Source organism: Garra rufa, chromosome 2 (genome assembly GCF_049309525.1).
Source record: "Garra rufa chromosome 2, GarRuf1.0, whole genome shotgun sequence".
Lineage (NCBI taxonomy): Eukaryota > Metazoa > Chordata > Actinopteri > Cypriniformes > Cyprinidae > Garra > Garra rufa.
The window spans coordinates 52,471,643-52,490,857 of NC_133362.1; the positions used below are offsets into that span (position 1 = coordinate 52,471,643).

Sequence of the window (19,215 nt, forward strand, 5' to 3'; positions counted from 1 at the left end):
TAAACCATAGACCTTATTTATCATGAAGAAAGCCAGGAAATTTCAGTTTTGACAATATGGGACCTTTAATAAAATGTCAGAAGGAAATATTGTGTGATGGATTTTCATCTTGCCCCCTTTTAATTTTTTCCTCATCTCTCTCTAAATTTGTTGAATTTATTTGTTGAATTATTACAGTGAATTCTTACATAAAAATTGCAAGAATTGAGGTCAATCTATATCTAGATTTCCTAAACTTTGTCATTAGATGATCTAGTTTTTTTTTTATTAATTGTATAATGGCCGGCTTAAACTCTGTAGAATACCGGCCGACCAGGATCAGGTTTGGACGCCCTGGTATAGGATCTAGCAAACTTGCATTACATATCTACATGTTTTGATGTTAATTGTTTTGTGTCATTAAACTGGGATTAACTTTTATCTCTTTGTTTTTCCTCCTTAGACCTAACATCTGTGAAAGAGGAGAGAGAAGTACTGAATGAAACTGAAGAAAAAGATCAGTTTGAGAATCTTTATGATTTCATAACTGGAGAATATTTTTTTTGTTCCTTACAGTCTGAAAAAACTTCTGAACAAAAAAGAGCTCAAAAGACAGAAACTATGAGTTATTTCACTTGCTTTAATTGTGGAAAAAGTTTCAATCGACAAGAAGACATTAAAATTCACACTGGAGAGAAGCCTTTTATCTGCAAACAGTGTGGGAAAAGTTTCAAAAGAAAGCTTAAACTTAATTGCCACATGAAAGTTCACACTGGAAAGAAACCCTTCACCTGTCGTCTGTGTGGGAAAAGTTTCAATCAAAAACGAATGCTTTACGCCCACAGGCGAATTCACACTTTAGAGAGCCGTTTTACCTGCCAACAGTGTGGAAAGAGTTTCAGTAGAAAAGGAAGCCTTAATAGGCACATGAATGTTCACACTGGAGAGAAGCCTTACTCATGCAAACAATGTGGAAAGAGTTTCACTCAAAGAGGAAGCCTTTATATGCACATGAGAGTTCACACTGGAGAGAAGCCTCACATATGCTGTCAGTGTGGAAAGAGTTTCAGTAGAAAAGGAAGCCTTAATAGGCACATGAACGTTCACAATGGAGAGAAGCCTTACTCATGCAAACAATGTGGAAAGAGTTTCAGTAGAAAAGGAGGCCTTAATAGGCACATAAGAGTTCACACTGGAGAGAAGCCTTACACATGCTGTCAGTGTGGAAAGAGTTTCAGTAGAAAACAAAGCCTTGACAAGCACATGAATGTTCACACTGGAGAGAAGCCTCACACGTGCAAACAGTGTGGAAAGAGTTTTAGTCTACAAGAAAACCTTGGTAGGCACTAGTGATGCGCGGGTCGTCTCATAACCCGCGGGCCCCGCGGGTAACCCGCGGGTCGGGTTGGGGCGGGTAAAGAAACTGTCACTTTATTTGCGGGGCGGGTTGGGGCGGGTCATTAAAAACAAAATAAAATTTAAAAAAATCAATGTATGTTGCGTGCAATCCCCTATAGCCTATATTACATATTTGGGAATATCTATTTTCATATTTTATTAAGTTCTTTAATAAGGTTATCAACACGTCACGTCACGAAAGCGCCAAGCAGCTCCCGCTGCCAGCCACAAGCGCATCAAGCGAACTCACATTCAGCTCTGCTGGCCTGGTGCTATGCGTATTTAAATCTCCTCTGATGCGCATTATCCTGCATTAGCCAAAATCATGACAGTCAACCACATCCAGTCATATGTGAATGAATGTAAATATTCGCTAAAAACACACAATAAAGACAGCAATGATGTAGTCAGGACTGTGGCGCCGGCTTGCTTTGAAATGTATTGCGCCCGCTGCGTCCTGCACCCTAGTCATTTTAAACAGTACATAATAACGAACACAATATCTTACAAATAAAAAGAAGCAGATTTTCATGATCAGAACTTCCTTAAACCAGTGAACCTTTAAACCTTTCAGTCCAAGGATCCAGTAAACGAATGCGTTCAAATAGAAAGTTCAAACCGATATTCATAAATGAAGCATATATACCCACATTTCTTCCGGCACCACTAACGTTACACCACTGATTATCTTGTTATTAATATGATTTGATTTATGGTTCATATTCATAATCGTACAGTATTGTTGCCAGTTTAAAGGGCGAAAAGCACTTTCGGTTTTCATTTGCATTACAATGCATAGTATGTCTATTTAATTGTCGCGGGTGCGGGGCGGGGCGGGTTGTAAAAATAGACACAGTACTGCGGGGCGGGCTGGGGCGGGCCAAATAATTTAATAATTGCGGGACCCGCGGGTTGAAAAAAACCCCGACCCGCGCATCACTAGTAAGCACATAAAAAAAATTCACAATAGAGAGAAGCCTAAAGATCTCCTCAATGTGGAAAGTGTTTCAACTAAAATTTAAAAAACAGCAATTCTGGTCCTTGATTCTGATTGGTTGAGCCACATTTGAAGTTGCTGTAAATTACTCTACAAACATACAGTCCTGCAAGCACCCCCGACACTGCACAAAGTTTCAAACCCCGTTGGCGGCCACCTATTTACAAGATGTCTGTTGTTGATCGGTCATTTATCGAGAGAGTCACCGCTCTGTATTTGCTCTGGAGAGCAGAACAGCGGCGTAGGGATCGTCGTCGCCGTATTTGGGTCCACCAGACCCTTCAGAGGCGTTCGGTGAGTTTCATCACTTGCTCCAGGAGCTGCGCCTGGATGACGGCCGCTTTCAGCGGTACTTCCGCCTGTCCCGCACCCAGTTCGATGACCTGCTGTCCCGCATCGGAGCGAGGGGATTTCAGGAGCGGTGGAACTTTCATTTTAAAAGTGAACTACTCGTTTATGTCATTCCTCCTTTGATGTATAATAATTCTATAGGTCTGTGCCATTTCTTTGTTCATCTTATTACTGTAAAATCTGTTATTTTATTTTTTTTTGATGATAAATGGAGCCAGCCTCCAAAAGTATTTAACCTGTCCTGTGATTTCTTTATTTTCCTGACACAACACTGTCCAGACACACTAAAGTATACACACTATTATAGTTATTATTGTTCTGTTATTATAGTGTAGACACACTACACTATAATAATGTTTCATATAATTAATATTTAGATGTGGAATAAATAGCATTCAATACAAAATTAATATGTGTCATATATGTGATAAAAAACTTGCTTTGTTTGTGCATTAGAACCGCACTAGGTATTTAGTATTCATGTTTCATATTTGAATGAGTGACTCGGGCAGGCCTGCCGCCACAGCATCAAGCAGGCTCCTGATTGGTTAACGCAGCGCGAATTGACGGAGAAGTTCAGATTTTTCAACTCAGGCGGTAGACGCAAATTTGCGTCAAACGCGTGATTCACAAAAAGCACAATTCGTGCGAGAACTCCAGATGCGCGTAAACGCGTCTTACCATTGACTTAACATTGAAATCACTCGTGCCAGACGCATATTCGCGTTTGGTGTGAACGCAGCATAAGGGAATCCTATACTGGGCCCGTATTCACAAAACATTTTATCTTAGCACTAAGAGTTCTCCTAAATAGCAGTAAAAGTTTTTAGCTAAGAGTTTTCTCTATTAACAAAGCTGCTGAGACAAACTTTTACTAAGCAGTAGAGAGAAATCTTAAGCTAAGAGTAAGGGCGGGGTTGACCTCGTTACTATGGATGATGTCAGCCTGCTCACTAACCATGCATACAGTGATTGGCTGATAGGGGAGGGGTCTGTGTCAGACATTTATTCATAGAAATATTGCTACCATCCAAGTACTAACCAGGCCCGACGCTGCATAGCTTCCGAGATCAGACGAGATCGGGCGCTCTCAGCGCGGTATGGCCATAAGCGAGGGCTGCTCCAAAATGTGGGCTATTTAAAGATCAGCCTCCGTAAAAGCCAGCATATTATATAAATAGTGAAGAAAAGGCAAAAGCTTACAGCACCTGGTATTCCCAGGCGGTCTCCCATCCAAGTACTAACCAGGCCCGACGCTGCTTAGCTTCCGAGATCAGACGAGATCGGGCGCTCTCAGCGCAGTATGGCCATAAGTGAGGGCTGTTCCAAAATGTGGGCTATTTAAAGATCAGCCTCCGTAAAAGCCAGCATATTATATAAATAGTGAAGAAAAGGCAAAAGCTTACAGCACCTGGTATTCCCAGGCGGTCTCCCATCCAAGTACTAACCAGGCCCGACAAGGTTTAGCTTCCGAGATCAGACGAGATCGGGAGCTCTCAGCGTGGTATGGCCATAAGCGAGGGCTGCTCCAAAAAGTGGGCTATTTAAAGATCAGCCTCCGTAAAAGCCAGCATATTATACAAATAGTGAAGAAAAGGCAAAAGCTTACAGCACCTGGTATTCCCAGGCGGTCTCCCATAAAAGTGTAACAATCGGCCTTATCAGCCGAGTTACAAGACTAAAATGGGGTAAGATTTAACTGTGAGAGATGACTAGTGGTTAAAAGAATGAGACATAAAAGAAAATTGGTTTACACTGCGAGTCGGGCTGGCTACAATTAGCAAAGATATAAAAGACCTTAAACAAGAGATACGACACGAACTGAACACGCTAAAAGACGAGTTGAAAAAAGAAATGAAAGAAGAAATCACCACTCTTCAACAAGAAATCGAGCGCAAGCTAACAGATAATAAAAACGAGCTACAGACACAGAAGGCGACTATGGCCGAGGCCCAGGAGCGCATAGCAGAGCTGGAAGAGTGGAAAATAGACGCGGGAGAAGTGATGATGGAAATGCAGGAGCAGACACGCCAGATGCAAGAAAAGATAACCGACCTCGAGGGGAGATCAAGAAGGAACAATATCCGTATCTTCGGCGTGCCTGAGGAGACGGAGGAGAACTCCACTAACAAGTACATAGACCAGCTGCTAAAAACAGAGCTGCAGCTACCTGAAGGAACGGAGCTCCACATCCAAAGAGCACACCGCGCTCTCGCACAGAAACCAAGCCCGAATGCACCACCCAGGTCCATAATAGTCAACTTCCTCAAGTTTGAGACAAAAGAAATGATCCTGAAGACGGCATGGAAGAAAAAAATACAAGTAGGAAATAAGCAGATCTTTTTTGATCACGATTATCCTGCTGAAGTCGTCCAGAAACGGAGGTCATATGTGGGCATTAAAAAGGTGCTCAAAGAAAAACAAATACGTTTCCAGACGCCGCTGACTAGAATACGGATACACTGGAGCAACGGAGTGAAAACATACGACAGCGCCGGGGAAGCCGCGCGGGCTATGAGAGAGAGGGGAATCATCACGGACCCACCGGGCGATGACAGCACACCGGCGGTGAGGGAGAAGACACGAGTAACACCGGAATGGCAACGCGTCAGAGGAAAGGATACGACACGTGAAGCAGCGCACCGTGCCAGAGAGAAGCTACAGGAATACCACAGGAAAACATGAACACACACTGGAGAAAGGTAGCAGTAAAACATAGACTTCAACACTGATAATATTCATATCCGACCAGGAGAGGTTTAGTTTTCTTTTCTATAGTTGGACACATCTAGACCTTATAGAGTTCAATTAGGAACTAATCAAGTCTAGGAAGGGGCCCCCATGAGAGATGGGGATTTCCCCTTCACCCACCAACGGGGACTCGGGGCACAGTTTACCCCACTGTCTGAAGTCACAATTGTTTGGGTTCATGATGTTATATTTACTGTTCATGAATGTTTTGTTCAGAAATGTATGGGAGTATACTTACAAATAATAGCAAAACAAAATTATGACTAATTATATCAAAATAATGTCGTTGAATGTAAATGGTCTTAATAGTCCAATTAAAAGACAAAAGGTCATGACAAAACTTAAAAAAGAAAAAGCACAAATAATTTTTCTTCAGGAGACCCACCTGTCACAATCAGAACATAATAAACTTAAAAAATATGGCTACAGGAACCTATACCATAGTTCATTTAAAGGAGGATGTAGAAGAGGAGTAGTGATACTGATTTCAAATACAACTAAGTTTGACCTTGAGAAGGAATGCAGGGATAAGGAAGGAAGATACGTTATAGTAAAAGGAAGAGTAGAGAATGAACTAGTAACACTAGTAAACATATATGCACCTCCGGAAAGTGACAAACCCTTTTTTAAATGTCTATTTGATGACATCGTAGCAGAAACAGGAGGTATTTTGGTCTGTGGGAGAGACCTAAATGTAATTAGAGACCACAAAATAGATACAACTAGTCTCAAAAAGAATAAAATGCATTTGACAAGATTCATAAACATAACCTTGGAAGAGATGGGGATGATTGATGTATGGAGGAATCTACACCCCCTGGAAAAAGACTTCACGCATTACTCAGCAGCACATAAAGTCCATTCAAGGATAGATTACTTTTTTATGAATGTAGAAGATAACCATATGGTACGAGAATGCAGGATAGGGGGCGCAGATGTGTCAGACCATAACCCACTCTATTTAACAATAAACTTAAACAATAGAAGACGTCATACAGTATGGAGACTTAATCTGGGAATTATGAATAATGATCAAACAAGGAAGAAGGTAAAAACGGAAATCGAAAGATACATAGAAGAAAATAACAATGACGTACGCAAAATGATAAATTAACAGCAGAGATTACACTGGGGGAGGTAAAAGATGCAATAAATACATTGAAAAACAATAAATCACCGGGAAGTGATGGATACCCAGCAGAGTGGTATAGGATGTTTAGAGAAGAGCTGTCACCACTGCTCCTTGCCTCTTTCAATTGGACTCTCCAAAACAATAAAATACCTCCATCATGGGCTGAGGCAATAATTACAGTCATTCCGAAACAAGGAAAGGACAAAGAACACTGTGCAAGCTATAGACCAATCTCAATATTAAATGTTGACTATAAAATATATACAACAATAATTTCTAAACGACTGAACTCCTTTATACCAGAAATAATAGAGGAAGATCAAACGGGATTTATAAGAGGACGCCAGACACATGACAACATTAGAAGAACACTACACGTAGTGGAACAAGCAAGAAAAGACAAAAAGAGCACTGTATTAGTAAGTATTGACGCAGAGAAAGCTTTCGATTGTGTCAATTGGAAATTTTTATATAAAGTGTTAGAGAGATTTGGTTTTAGTAATAAATCAATACAGTGCATAAAGACACTCTATCAACAACCAACTGCAAGAATTAAAGTCAATGGGAGCCTGACAGACAAGATTAGATTACAGAGATCAACGAGGCAAGGATGCTGCCTATCACCCACTCTGTTTGCCCTTTTTATAGAGCCGCTTGCGCAGGCTATAAGACAGGAACAAGAGATTAAAGGAGTGGTGGTAAATGATGTAGAACAAAAAATAGGACTTTTCGCAGATGACGTCATAACCTACCTCAAACGCCCAAGTGAATCATTACCTGCATTGATGAAACTTTTGGAAACATTTGGACACTTATCAGGATATAAAATAAATGTTGCAAAGACACAAATATTAGCGCTTAACTATAGTCCACCAAAAGAGATCCAAGAATTATTTAAACTTAATTGGAAACTTAAGGGAATTGAATATTTGGGGGTCACAATCACAAAAGGATTATCTAAATTATATGAATCAAACTATGGTAAGATAAATCAGGAAATACAAAAAGATATTGAAAGATGGTCTACACTAACACTAGATCTCAGCTCACGGATTCAGATAATCAGGATGAATGTTTTACCAAGGCTTTTGTACCTGTTCCAATCCCTACCAGTAGAGGTCCCGCAGTCTCAGTTTATGAGCTGGAATAGAATAATTTCAAGGTTTGTTTGGGGTGGAAAAAGACCTAGAATAAGATTGGAGACTCTCCAGCTGCCAAAAGAAGAAGGTGGGATGGGACTTCCCAATTTGAAAACATACTTTCATGCAGCCCAGCTGAGGTATGTTGTTGGATGGTGCAAACCAGATTACACTGCAAAGTGGAAAGAGTTGGAAATACAGCTTGGTGGATACCCAGTACAGAGTATTATAGGAGATGAAGACACATACAAGGAGATTAAAAACCAAATAAACCCAATAACGATGTTTACACTAAAATTATGGTTCAGCATAATAAAAAAATATAAGATTCAAAAAGATGCTAATTCATTAAAATGGGTAGCATATGATAGCAAATTCAAACCAGCTAGATACGATAATGGGTTTAAGTGGTGGACTGCCAAGGGAATCACAGCGTGGTGTGTACTAGTGAAGAATGGGCAGCTGGAGAGTTTCCAAAATATAAAAGAAAAATTTGATCTGGATAAACAGGAATTCTATAGGTACCTACAACTTAGAGATTACTTTTTGAAAGAGATCAAGATGGACCCCTCCAGAGAAGTGAATGGTGTGATCCAACTCATAATCAATACATACAAAGAAAACAAAGTTAGAATTGTTTCTGGGTTATATAAAAAATTAATATCAAATAAACACTCAACTAAATACATAAAAGAAAAATGGGAATCAGAATTTAAGATAAAAATCACAGATGAAGAGTGGCTAAACATGTGGAAAATACACCACACATCCACTAATTCACGGATCTGGAGGGAGTTCTCCTGGAAAAATCTGATTCGTTTTTTTATTTCACCCAAAGTCAAGAGTAAACAGTTGAATAAAAATATGCCTTGTTGGAGAGACTGTGGAATAATGAACGTGGATCACTCGCACATTTTCTGGAAATGTGATAAAATCAGGCGGTTTTGGAAAATGTTACACGATGCATTGTTGAAAATACTTGGATATAAGATTCCAATGTCTTGTACAGTATTGTATTTGTGTAACCTATGTGAAGAAAATGTAAGAACGAAGGACAGATACCTGGTAAAAATATTACTAACAGCAGCTAAGAAAGCTATCACGAAGAAATGGGGAAGGGAAGAAATCCCTACATAAGAGCAATGGACTCACCTGGTAGAGGATATCTACACAATGGAAAAAATGATACACCGCTTAAGGCTACAGGAAGCTCAGTTCAAAGAGAAATGGTTGAGATGGACAATATTTATGACTGAACAACGACAAAACAAAAAACTTGATTGAGGAAAAAAAAAATGGAATATGGACAGATTGATTTGAAAGTAACTCCCATGTGTGTTTTTTTATGTTTTTTTTTTTTTTTTTATTTGTTGTAGTTCTATTTTGATTGAGTTGTTGCACTTTGTAAAGCAAAAATTCTCAATAAAAATTAAAGTGAAAAAAAAAAGAAAAAGAAAATTGGTTTAAATAGATTTGGTGTATTTACAAGGTTCAGATAAAAGACTTTAAAACAACACGATAAAACTAGGTCAACTCTGTTAAAAGAATACAGTTCATTTGTCCATACCCTAAAAACAGGTAAACTCTGTTAAAAGAATACAGTTCATTTGTCCATACCCTAAAAACAGTCCAAGAATCCCAGTGTGTTGATAAGTCCAATGTGAGTGTCCACCAGTGTATATACAATCCACAGAAAGTGTAATCCAAAGTTTGCAGGTGGTGAATGGAAAGTTGAGCTCTAAAATTAGCAACTCCTCAATCCAACAGTTTGGTGACTGCCCTTTGTTTGTCATGCTGCTCTCTTATACAGTTGTACTTCCTGCTTCCTGTCATGTGTCTAGTCACATGACAGGCCAACCATCCATTTATTAAAGACACATACACTTAAAATGTTAAGAGTAATAAAATGGCCTAAAAAACATGTAAAACACTTAAAACTCTATAATACATTTAAATGATTGTAATAAATAGAGCGGTGTTGGACTTTCAAATAGTCCTCTGCGTGTTCAAAAATGGTTCAGGAGTCAATCTATCAAAGTTTAAAAGTTTTATTCAAGCTCAGCAAATAGGAGAAATCAAGAGTAACAACAGCGCTGGAGAAGAACTCTGTGTGCTTCCGAGTTCTTCTGAATTCTCTTTTCAGAGAAACACCCTTATATCAGTCATCACTCTTCCGTGCATCTTCTGCTGGTGTCCTAAAGCAGAAGTTTCTTGCTCATACATCCTGTTAGACTTTCAAAAGTATCTATGCAGATCATAAGAGGAAGCTCTATTTTCAGCAGTCTGCAGCACTTCACACATAATTTTTCATTTAACCCTTTTGGACAGTTTCACAGTAATTAGCACTCTATAGTTTAATCATTAAAGCCTTCTTATGCAATGGAAAATATATAAAACATATGCAAACTGAAAAGTACCACAGCGGTAAAACACGTCTTTCTAAAAGCCAGCATATTATATAAATAGTGAAGAAAAGGCAAAAGCTTACAGCACCTGGTATTCCCAGGCAGTCTCCCATCCAAGTAATAACCAGGCCCAACGCTGCTTAGCTTCCGAGATCAGACGAGATCGGGCGGTCTCAGCGCGGTATGGCCATAAGCGAGGGCTGCTCCAAAATGTGGGCTATTTAAAGATCAGCCTCCGTAAAAGCCAGCATATTATATAAATAGTGAAGAAAAGGCAAAAGCTTACAGCACCTGGTATTCCCAGGCGGTCTCCCATCGAAGTAATAACCAGGCCCAACGCTGCTTAGCTTCCGAGATCAGACGAGATCGGGCGGTCTCAGCGCGGTATGGCCATAAGCGAGGGCTGCTCCAAAATGTGGGCTATTTAAAGATCAGCCTCCGTAAAAGCCAGCATATTATATAAATAGTGAAGAAAAGGCAAAAGCTTACAGCACCTGGTATTCCCAGGCGGTCACCCATCCAAGTACTAACCAGGCCCGACGCTGCTTAGCTTCCGAGATCAGACGAGATCGGGCGCTCTCAGCGCGGTATGGCCATAAGCGAGGGCTGCTTCAAAAAGTGGGATATTTAAAGATCAGCCTCCGTAAAAGCCAGCATATTATATAAATAGTGAAGAAAAGGCAAAAGCTTACAGCACCTGGTATTCCCAGGCGGTCTCCCATAAAAGTGTAACAATCGGCCTTATCAGCCGAGTTACAAGACTAAAATGGGGTTAGATTTAACTGTGAGAGATGACTAGTGGTTAAAAGAATGAGACATAAAAGAAAATTGGTTTAAATAGATTTGGTGTATTTACAAGGTTCACATAAAAGACTTTAAAACAACACGATAAAACTAGGTCAACTCTGTTAAAAGAATACAGTTCATTTGTCCATACCCTAAAAACAGGTAAACTCTGTTAAAAGAATACAGTTCATTTGTCCATACCCTAAAAACAGTCCAAGAATCCCAGTGTGTTGATAAGTCCAATGTGAGTGTCCACCAGTGTATATATAATCCACAGAAAGTGTAATCCAAAGTTTGCAGGTGGTGAATGGAAAGTTGAGCTCTAAAATTAGCAACTCCTCAATCCAACAGTTTGGTGACTGCCCTTTGTTTGTCATGCTGCTCTCTTATACAGTTGTACTTCCTGCTTCCTGTCATGTGTCTAGTCACATGACAGGCCAACCATCCATTTATTAAAGACACATACACTTAAAATGTTAAGAGTAATAAAATGGCCTAAAAAACATGTAAAACACTTAAAACTCTATAATACATTTAAATGATTGTAATAAATAGAGCGGTAAAACACGTCTTTCTAAAAGCCAGCATATTATATAAATAGTGAAGAAAAGGCAAAAGCTTACAGCACCTGGTATTCCCAGGCGCACTCTCCTCTAAGTCCCTATACTGAGCAATTATTGACCAATCATTGAGCGCCGTTGAGCAAGTTGAGCGTCTTTATCAACCAATCACTGAACTCTGTTGAGCAGGCTGCTTCCTCAACCCACCAATCAGATGGCCGGACCGGATCAAGTGCATCATGTGAGTGACAAGCGTAAACAATACTACTATCATCAATGGACTGAGATCGGTAACAGTGAGATCGGTAACAACAAACAAGAGGTAAGTCCAGTATATTCTCCAGCTCCAGAAATGCTTTCTAACAGTTTTTTTCCTGCATGGATTTACGTGCAGTAATTACAAAGCTATTAACTTTAAAGTTTTAAAAGCATTAATAGCGAAAATATAATCGCCCATCTAACTACTAACATGAATCGTAAACTGCAGTAATATTTGATAGTCTTTGTAATGTTTTACTAAAAAGTAAATACTTTGGAAATACCCAAACACAATCAGGGCTGGACATTAGGACTAACTTACTATCCAAATACAGGTAGATTTTACCTGTGGCTAGTAACACTAACGTTACTGTCACTTGCCAGTTTGTCCTGTTGGAATTGACTACTTACTGTACATTTAAATAGTTTAGGCCTGTTTTGTCCGGCTATCTCCACTAATCTAAACTATTTTGTCTCATAGTAACTGATAAGTCATTAACAGTCAGTATCATGTTAAAACACTGAAAACACAAGGCAAGCAAAAATATAGTCTAAAATGATAAAACCATTACCTTTTGAACTTTTAGCTAATCATATGAAATATCACATTAAAAGGTAAATCAGATAACATCCATAAAGATTACTCAGTACTTGTGTAGTATTTTTTTTAATTACTATTATTTTACAAAATACCTTTTTACTTCTACTTTAAGTAATAGTAATAGCAGTACTGTTACTTGTGTACATGTTTTGCATCTCCTGGTCTTCCAGTGTTTAATCCCCTGTACAGTTTGAAAAGAAGAAACTAATCTGAATCTGTTTCTGTTTTATTACAACAGATAAAAAAGCATGGATTTGGAGGGACACAAGTGCAGTGTATGTGGCAGTAGTTTCTCTGTGAAGTCCAACCTGACTCGGCACATGCAGCTTCATGGTCCAAAGGGATATGTGTGTGAAGTGTGTGGGAAAAGCTTCTCACTGAAACAGCAGCTGAGCAGCCACCAAAAACAGCACCTGTACCCATGCATCCGTCTGTACAGGCAGGGAGAGGCCAAGCTGCAGTGTACGGATGCAGCTAAGAGTGTGGCAGTGGCCCCCAGCAAAGCAGTAGACCCCAGCTGTCTGGATTCTGAAAAGGCGGAGGCTGCTGCAAAGAAAGCTGGAGGGGAAATGTGGAAAGGCCAGCTAGTTGTCACATTCGGCAAATATGCAGGACAGTCTTTCAGGTGGCTGCTCGAAAATGATGTGGGCTGGGTCATATGGCTGCTGTCTGAATATTGCCAGAAGGGTGAGAAGAACGATCTCCTAAAGTGGCAAAAGGAGCGATTGCTGCAGTATGCCAGAGAGTTCCCGCCTGTCACCTTTCATCTTGACAAACGCTTGGAGGTAACTTTGACCCGTTAACTGAGATTAAATTATATTTACTGTTTTGTTTATAAAAAAAAATGTAGTGCATGTGTAAATAAGTTAGGCACATATTAATGCACCTTCAATAGTAAAATCATCAATGTTTACTCTGCACAAAAGCTTGTGCTTTAGACATAGGAAGTGGTAACAGTGTAAGTACTTGTGTTTATGTGGTACAATACAACTCTGTATGTGTTTTTCTATCATTTCTTTATTTTCTGCATGAACAGGAGTCAAGGAAAGACAAAGGAAAGAAGGCTGAATCTACCCTTTCTAAGTTCCAGCAGGATCCTGACTATGCCAGTGATGCTGAATTGTTGGCAGCTGCTGGTAATTAACATTTAACACGGCATAACTCTATTTTGAAATTCATATAACATTTTCTTACTGATGTATTTCAAACAACTGACTAAATACACTGCCGAAATATCACACATTTTATGGCACTGATAATGACGACAGTAGGTTTAGGATTTCACTTTAATTTTCAGCAGGGTGAGGTATATTATCAAGCTAGCTGCCCCTTTTTCAGTGTAACAGATTTAATGCCTAAATGCTTTTTTTGGCATTTAGATAACACATATCAAAATCTATTTAATTTGTATATGTGATATGTTAGATTTTTTTATTATATTACAATATTTTTTTACACTATTGCCTATATTTTTTGTAGCAGCTCTATACTAAAATGTTTGTATTAAATATAATTTGTGTTCTCTAAAATAAGATCTGATAACATGGAAAATAGAAACAAACTTTGTTTATTGTGATAATGCTTGTGTTTGTCATTATATTCACATCTTAAGCAATGTGCTCAATACATTTTGTCTGATTTTTTCTACAGAGACTGTCCTTGAAGAGTCTGAGGTAGCGGTCTCCACACAGCTGACCACCTGGGGAGAGCTCACACCGGCTTCACTGCAAGGGATTACTATGCCCAGCAAGGTACACAATCTTGCATTATAACAATATACATACATACTGAGCAGTCAAATACCTATAAATATCATGCATATTCTATCCATGACAAGTATGTATGATATACTCATCATCGTATGTATGATTTATTTTTGCAGGGTTGATGTGGAAATGCTTGGGAACCGGCCCATTCAACCTAAACCCCCTGTGGCCACGTACATCCCACCCAGAGCGTCAGCAGCACCTGTCCTGGTAGTGGTTCCTGCACAGCCACAGGGACCATCTATGATGCTCTGTGGGGCATCCAGCAGTCAAGGGTTCATACCTTTCACACCACCTCCTGCGCTGACATCCAGACCAATCAAGCCTCATAAATCCATGAAGCCTTGTGGGGCCTGCCAAGTACCCCAGTGTGGTGGGCAGCGCAAGAGGTACACGCCCTCCAAAGACAAGGCTGCTGAAAGTAGCCAAAGAATATTTACCTATTGTCCAGCAACTAGGAAGTCCACCACTTCAGGTTTTGAAGGTATTGTGTTCAACAGTTTTGAACACTTCAAAAGTGTAGTAGATGAGGAACTAAAAAAGAAAAAAAATAACAACTAGAGAGCCAACGCCATCTGCAACTACATCCCCCAAATCACATTCCCCAAGTCATATTTGCTACAATATCTGCCTCTTATACCAATTCACCGATTCATTATACACCATCTATAAAACACATACCTATTTTCTCATGGAAAAAAAGATGTTTTTAGTGAATGTAAATATCTGCTTAACATTGCATACTATTGCACTGCATTACCTCATCCCCTTGTATATAGTACGTATATTGTATATTGCTTAATGTGTACATGTATAAATTTTGTAATAAGAATCCTGTAAATAATAACAAATTAGTTCCTATTTTGCTATATTTTCTGCTAAATTACATAATAATTAATGTTAATTATATTCTGTTTACATTGTTACTTGTGTTATTGTTGTTGTGTTGTTTATTTATTTCTGATATGTAGATATATATTGTTGAACAAATAAAATAAAAGAATGTTTCCAAATATATGATTCCTTTCACTGCTGTTTCCCCATTTGTCCACTTGATAGAGGTAAAGACTGTCACATGAAACTGTATTGAGTATAAGAGAGGCTGAATTACTTACCAGTAAGGTAAAGATAAAGTCTTTTTCTAAAATTCCATTAAGGCCCTTTTATGTGTACATTTTACATGCTCCCTACAGGGCGAATGGGGCCAATAGAGTGAATAATATCTCAGATATGAGCAAATTACACTTTGTTCAAGTACCCTAATATAGTTTCTTAGATTTTTTTTTTTCAGTGATCTTGCAAACATTGTAACTAAAAGTCTCAAGTTTATTTGTAAAGTGCATTCATTCATACTTCAAACAGATATGAGCAAACGCATTTGTTACATTACTTGTTTTTTATTGTTTTAATTAAAGCATTATGTTTGTTACATTATGTGACAGACATCTTATTATACTTAATAAAACATTAAAGTCAGAGATTCTGGTCTTATTCACAAAAACATAAAAAAGAACAGTAAACCATTTCAGAGGTAAACAAGACTTAGTATTGATATCCCTCCCCTCTCCTGCCAATCTGTTTACTTTTTTTTTTTTTCACAGTGATCAGGACCCAGGATAGGGACTTGGAGGGGTCATGGGCCATTCCCAGGCAGTCTCCCATCCAAGTACTAACCAGGCCCGACGCTGCTTAGCTTCCGAGATCAGACGAGATCGGGCGGTCTCAGCGCGGTATGGCCATAAGCGAGGGCTGCTCCAAAATGTGGGCTATTTAAAGATCAGCCTCCGTAAAAGCCAGCATATTATATAAATAGTGAAGAAAAGGCAAAAGCTTACAGCACCTGGTATTCCCAGGCGGTCACCCATCCAAGTACTAACCAGGCCCGACGCTGCTTAGCTTCCGAGATCAGACGAGATCGGGCGCTCTCAGCGCGGTATGGCCATAAGCGAGGGCTGCTTCAAAAAGTGGGATATTTAAAGATCAGCCTCCGTAAAAGCCAGCATATTATATAAACAGTGAAGAAAAGGCAAAAGCTTACAGCACCTGGTATTCCCAGGCGGTCTCCCATAAAAGTGTAACAATCGGCCTTATCAGCCGAGTTACAAGACTAAAATGGGGTCAGATTTAACTGTGAGAGATGACTAGTGGTTAAAAGAATGAGACGTAAAAGAAAATTGGTTTAAATAGATTTGGTGTATTTACAAGGTTCACGTAAAAGACTTTAAAACAACACGATAAATCTAGGTCAACTCTGTTAAAAGAATACAGTTCATTTGTCCATACCCTAAAAACAGTCCAAGAATCCCAGTGTGTTGATAAGTCCAATGTGAGTGTCCACCAGTGTATATACAATCCACAGAAAGTGTAATCCAAAGTTTGCAGGTGGTGAATGGAAAGTTGAGCTCTAAAATTAGCAACTCCTCAATCCAACAGTTTGGTGACTGCCCTTTGTTTGTCATGCTGCTCTCTTATACAGTTGTACTTCCTGCTTCCTGTCATGTGTCTAGTCACATGACAGGCCAACCATCCATTTATTAAAGACACATACACTTAAAATGTTAAGAGTAATAAAATGGCCTAAAAAACATGTAAAACACTTAAAACTCTATAATACATTTAAAAGATTGTAATAAATAGAGCGGTCAAACACGTCTTTCTAAAATCCAGCATATTATATAAATAGTGAAGAAAAGGCAAAAGCTTACAGCACCTGGCATTCCCAGGCGGTCTCCCATCCAAGTACTAACCAGGCCCGACGCAGCTTAGCTTCCGAGATCAGACGAGATCGGGCGGTCTCTTTTTTTTTTTTTTTTTTTATTGAAAAACTTTAAAACAATACAGATCACTGTAAAATCATTGGATGTGCTTCAACAATTACAGAAACTCTCTGTATTAGAATTAAATACACAATAAATACATTCAATAAAAGTAATCCATTTCTTCAGGGTTCTAAAAAAGACATCTCCAGTCCCATGTCCTTCAAGAGCTTTAAGACCCCGTGTGTAAAAGTTTTAGAAAAAACATCCAGCTTTTTTTCAATTTTGAAATAATAAAACAAGCATTGTACATATTTTCAAGTTTTCTTTTAAAAACATACCACACGTCCATTACATAATTCTCTTTCTTTGCCATCAACCTTCTTTCCCATATTGCACTCTTCATTAACATCACCAGTAAATTTATACATTTCTTGTTTTTACATTGCTTTTCAATTCCCAACATAAAAACCCTCAACCATTGAAAATTTCCATTCCCTTCTCCTCTTAATTTTAAAATCATATTCTCACATTTATTTTTAACATTTTCTAATTTACTACAATAGAAAAACAAGTGTAAAAAATTTTCATCCCCTGCTTTACAGACTTTGCATATGCCACTTTCTTCCATTCCAATCTTATTTAAAATAACATCAGTAAAAACCACTTTGTGTCTTATAAAATACTCCAAGTTTTCCAGTTGTGCTTGTACTAATTCCCCATTTATATTTCCCCAAATACTTTGTTCTTCTACATTGTTGAATGTCTTATACCAATATTCATTTGCGACAGGTTTCTTAAAAACAGCATCTCTAAAAACACAATAAAACTTTTTCACATTACATTCATTAAAAGCATATAATTTTTCCCCCAGCCTCACACACACATCTTTCCCTTGTTTCCCTTCTTCCATGTTTTCAATTCTCATTATCCACTCTTGAGGTACAGCATTCTTAATTATATCATATTTGTTTGTTATGTCTTGTCTGCTATAATCCTCCTTTGCCTCCTCCATCACATCCACAATGTATTGCAATGGTAAAAACCCCTCTTTGAATTCATATAAAACAGTTGTACTTCCTGCTTCCTGTCATGTGTCTAGTCACATGACAGGCCAACCATCCATTTATTAAAGACACATACACTTAAAATGTTAAGAGTAATAAAATACAACAACGATGTTGAAAAACTGATTTAAAATGTAAAAGAAGTGTAAAAGAAAGTGTAAAAGAAAATTTAATAAGTGTTTGTTCCAATTTTATTACACTTTTGTCTATTAAAATTGCTCTTATTGCTTTTTACTTTAAGTACTTTTTTTAAAAGTCATCAATTTGTTGAATAAACTAGATTTTAAATTATTTGACCTTTATTGTGGATATTTCTATGTCTATGAATTATTCACCAAGACTCTTATAAAGGAACTGTTAATAGAAAATGAGAAGTATCCAAATGAACTGAGTGATCAAGAAGGAAGCAACGCCAGTTAAAAAAATGGTCTGGGACTGCTCAAACTGAAAAAATCCCAACCAAAAACAACAGAAACTATGACAATCTGAAGACAGAGAAATTTAAAAACTTAGAAATATCAGCATTCATTCAAAATGCCCGTGTAAAACTGGCAAACCTGCTGTTGATAATTCAGAAATTAGCAACTAATAATAAATGTAAACAGTAGAAAATGACTGAGATTTCTTTGTTACCTCCTTACTGATCCAGATCAGTTACCTCCTGTATGAAGCATACAGTGATATACTACATAAACAATAATACTGCAAAAATACAGAGTAATGTACTGCAAAAACAATACAGTATAAAACACAGTAATGTACTGCATGAACAATAATACTGAATAAACAGTATAAAAGTGTCTAAAATGCAACAAGATACAAATGGTACTGCAGTAACCAATGTCAAGACAAAATGAATTAAACATTCATTGTTTTAAAACACAATACCATAAATTCAAAATTTGTTATCTCATAATTAGATTATGCAATTTCTAAATTTCACAGACAGGGTCATGGTTAAACATATATATACAGACCATTATTTTAAGCAAAGGTATAATATTAACCTGTAAGCCCACCTCTGCTGACTTGAGTAAATCTGATGGACCCTTACTGTGGTAATGTGGAAGGCCCTGAAGAACAAAGGTCCATTCATTGACATGGTATTCTTAAATAAAAGAAAAAAGCATTGTTAGATTAATTTGTGAGAATGACAGGCAATTTTTCTAGCTTTAAATGCATTTTTTATATAATTATGAGTGTCTGCAGAGCTGTTAAGAGAGGCGGCGGCGTAGCTGCTCTTTTTAAAGATGTCTATCAATGCAAGCA

At 38.2% G+C, this 19,215-nt stretch overlaps 1 protein-coding gene, 6 non-coding genes and 1 pseudogene across 7 annotated transcripts; 1 reads left to right on the top strand and 7 right to left on the bottom strand.

Annotated features, from left to right (window-relative positions):
• Nucleotides 1-470: 470 nt before the first annotated feature.
• Nucleotides 471-1,329, top strand: LOC141325983 (uncharacterized). The gene has a single exon (XM_073834699.1). It carries the CDS (start codon nt 601-603, stop codon nt 1,327-1,329), a length of 729 nt encoding a protein of 242 aa, XP_073690800.1. The 5' UTR covers nt 471-600.
• Nucleotides 1,330-3,921: 2,592 nt separating this feature from the next.
• Nucleotides 3,922-4,040, bottom strand: LOC141326739 (5S ribosomal RNA). The gene has a single exon (XR_012354091.1). It is a non-coding gene; the product is annotated as a 5S ribosomal RNA (ribosomal RNA).
• Nucleotides 4,041-4,124: 84 nt separating this feature from the next.
• Nucleotides 4,125-4,243, bottom strand: LOC141326882 (5S ribosomal RNA). Its single transcript, XR_012354227.1, has one exon. It is a non-coding gene; the product is annotated as a 5S ribosomal RNA (ribosomal RNA).
• A 5,985-nt stretch (nt 4,244-10,228) lies between these two features.
• On the bottom strand, nt 10,229-10,347 carry LOC141326862 (5S ribosomal RNA). The gene has a single exon (XR_012354208.1). It is a non-coding gene; the product is annotated as a 5S ribosomal RNA (ribosomal RNA).
• An 84-nt stretch (nt 10,348-10,431) lies between these two features.
• Nucleotides 10,432-10,550, bottom strand: LOC141326824 (5S ribosomal RNA). Its single transcript, XR_012354171.1, has one exon. It is a non-coding gene; the product is annotated as a 5S ribosomal RNA (ribosomal RNA).
• Nucleotides 10,551-10,634: 84 nt separating this feature from the next.
• Nucleotides 10,635-10,753, bottom strand: LOC141327824 (5S ribosomal RNA). The gene has a single exon (XR_012355097.1). It is a non-coding gene; the product is annotated as a 5S ribosomal RNA (ribosomal RNA).
• Nucleotides 10,754-15,744: 4,991 nt separating this feature from the next.
• Nucleotides 15,745-15,867, bottom strand: LOC141326920 (5S ribosomal RNA; annotated as a pseudogene).
• An 84-nt stretch (nt 15,868-15,951) lies between these two features.
• On the bottom strand, nt 15,952-16,070 carry LOC141327836 (5S ribosomal RNA). Its single transcript, XR_012355109.1, has one exon. It is a non-coding gene; the product is annotated as a 5S ribosomal RNA (ribosomal RNA).
• Between the last annotated feature and the right edge of the window lie 3,145 nt (nt 16,071-19,215).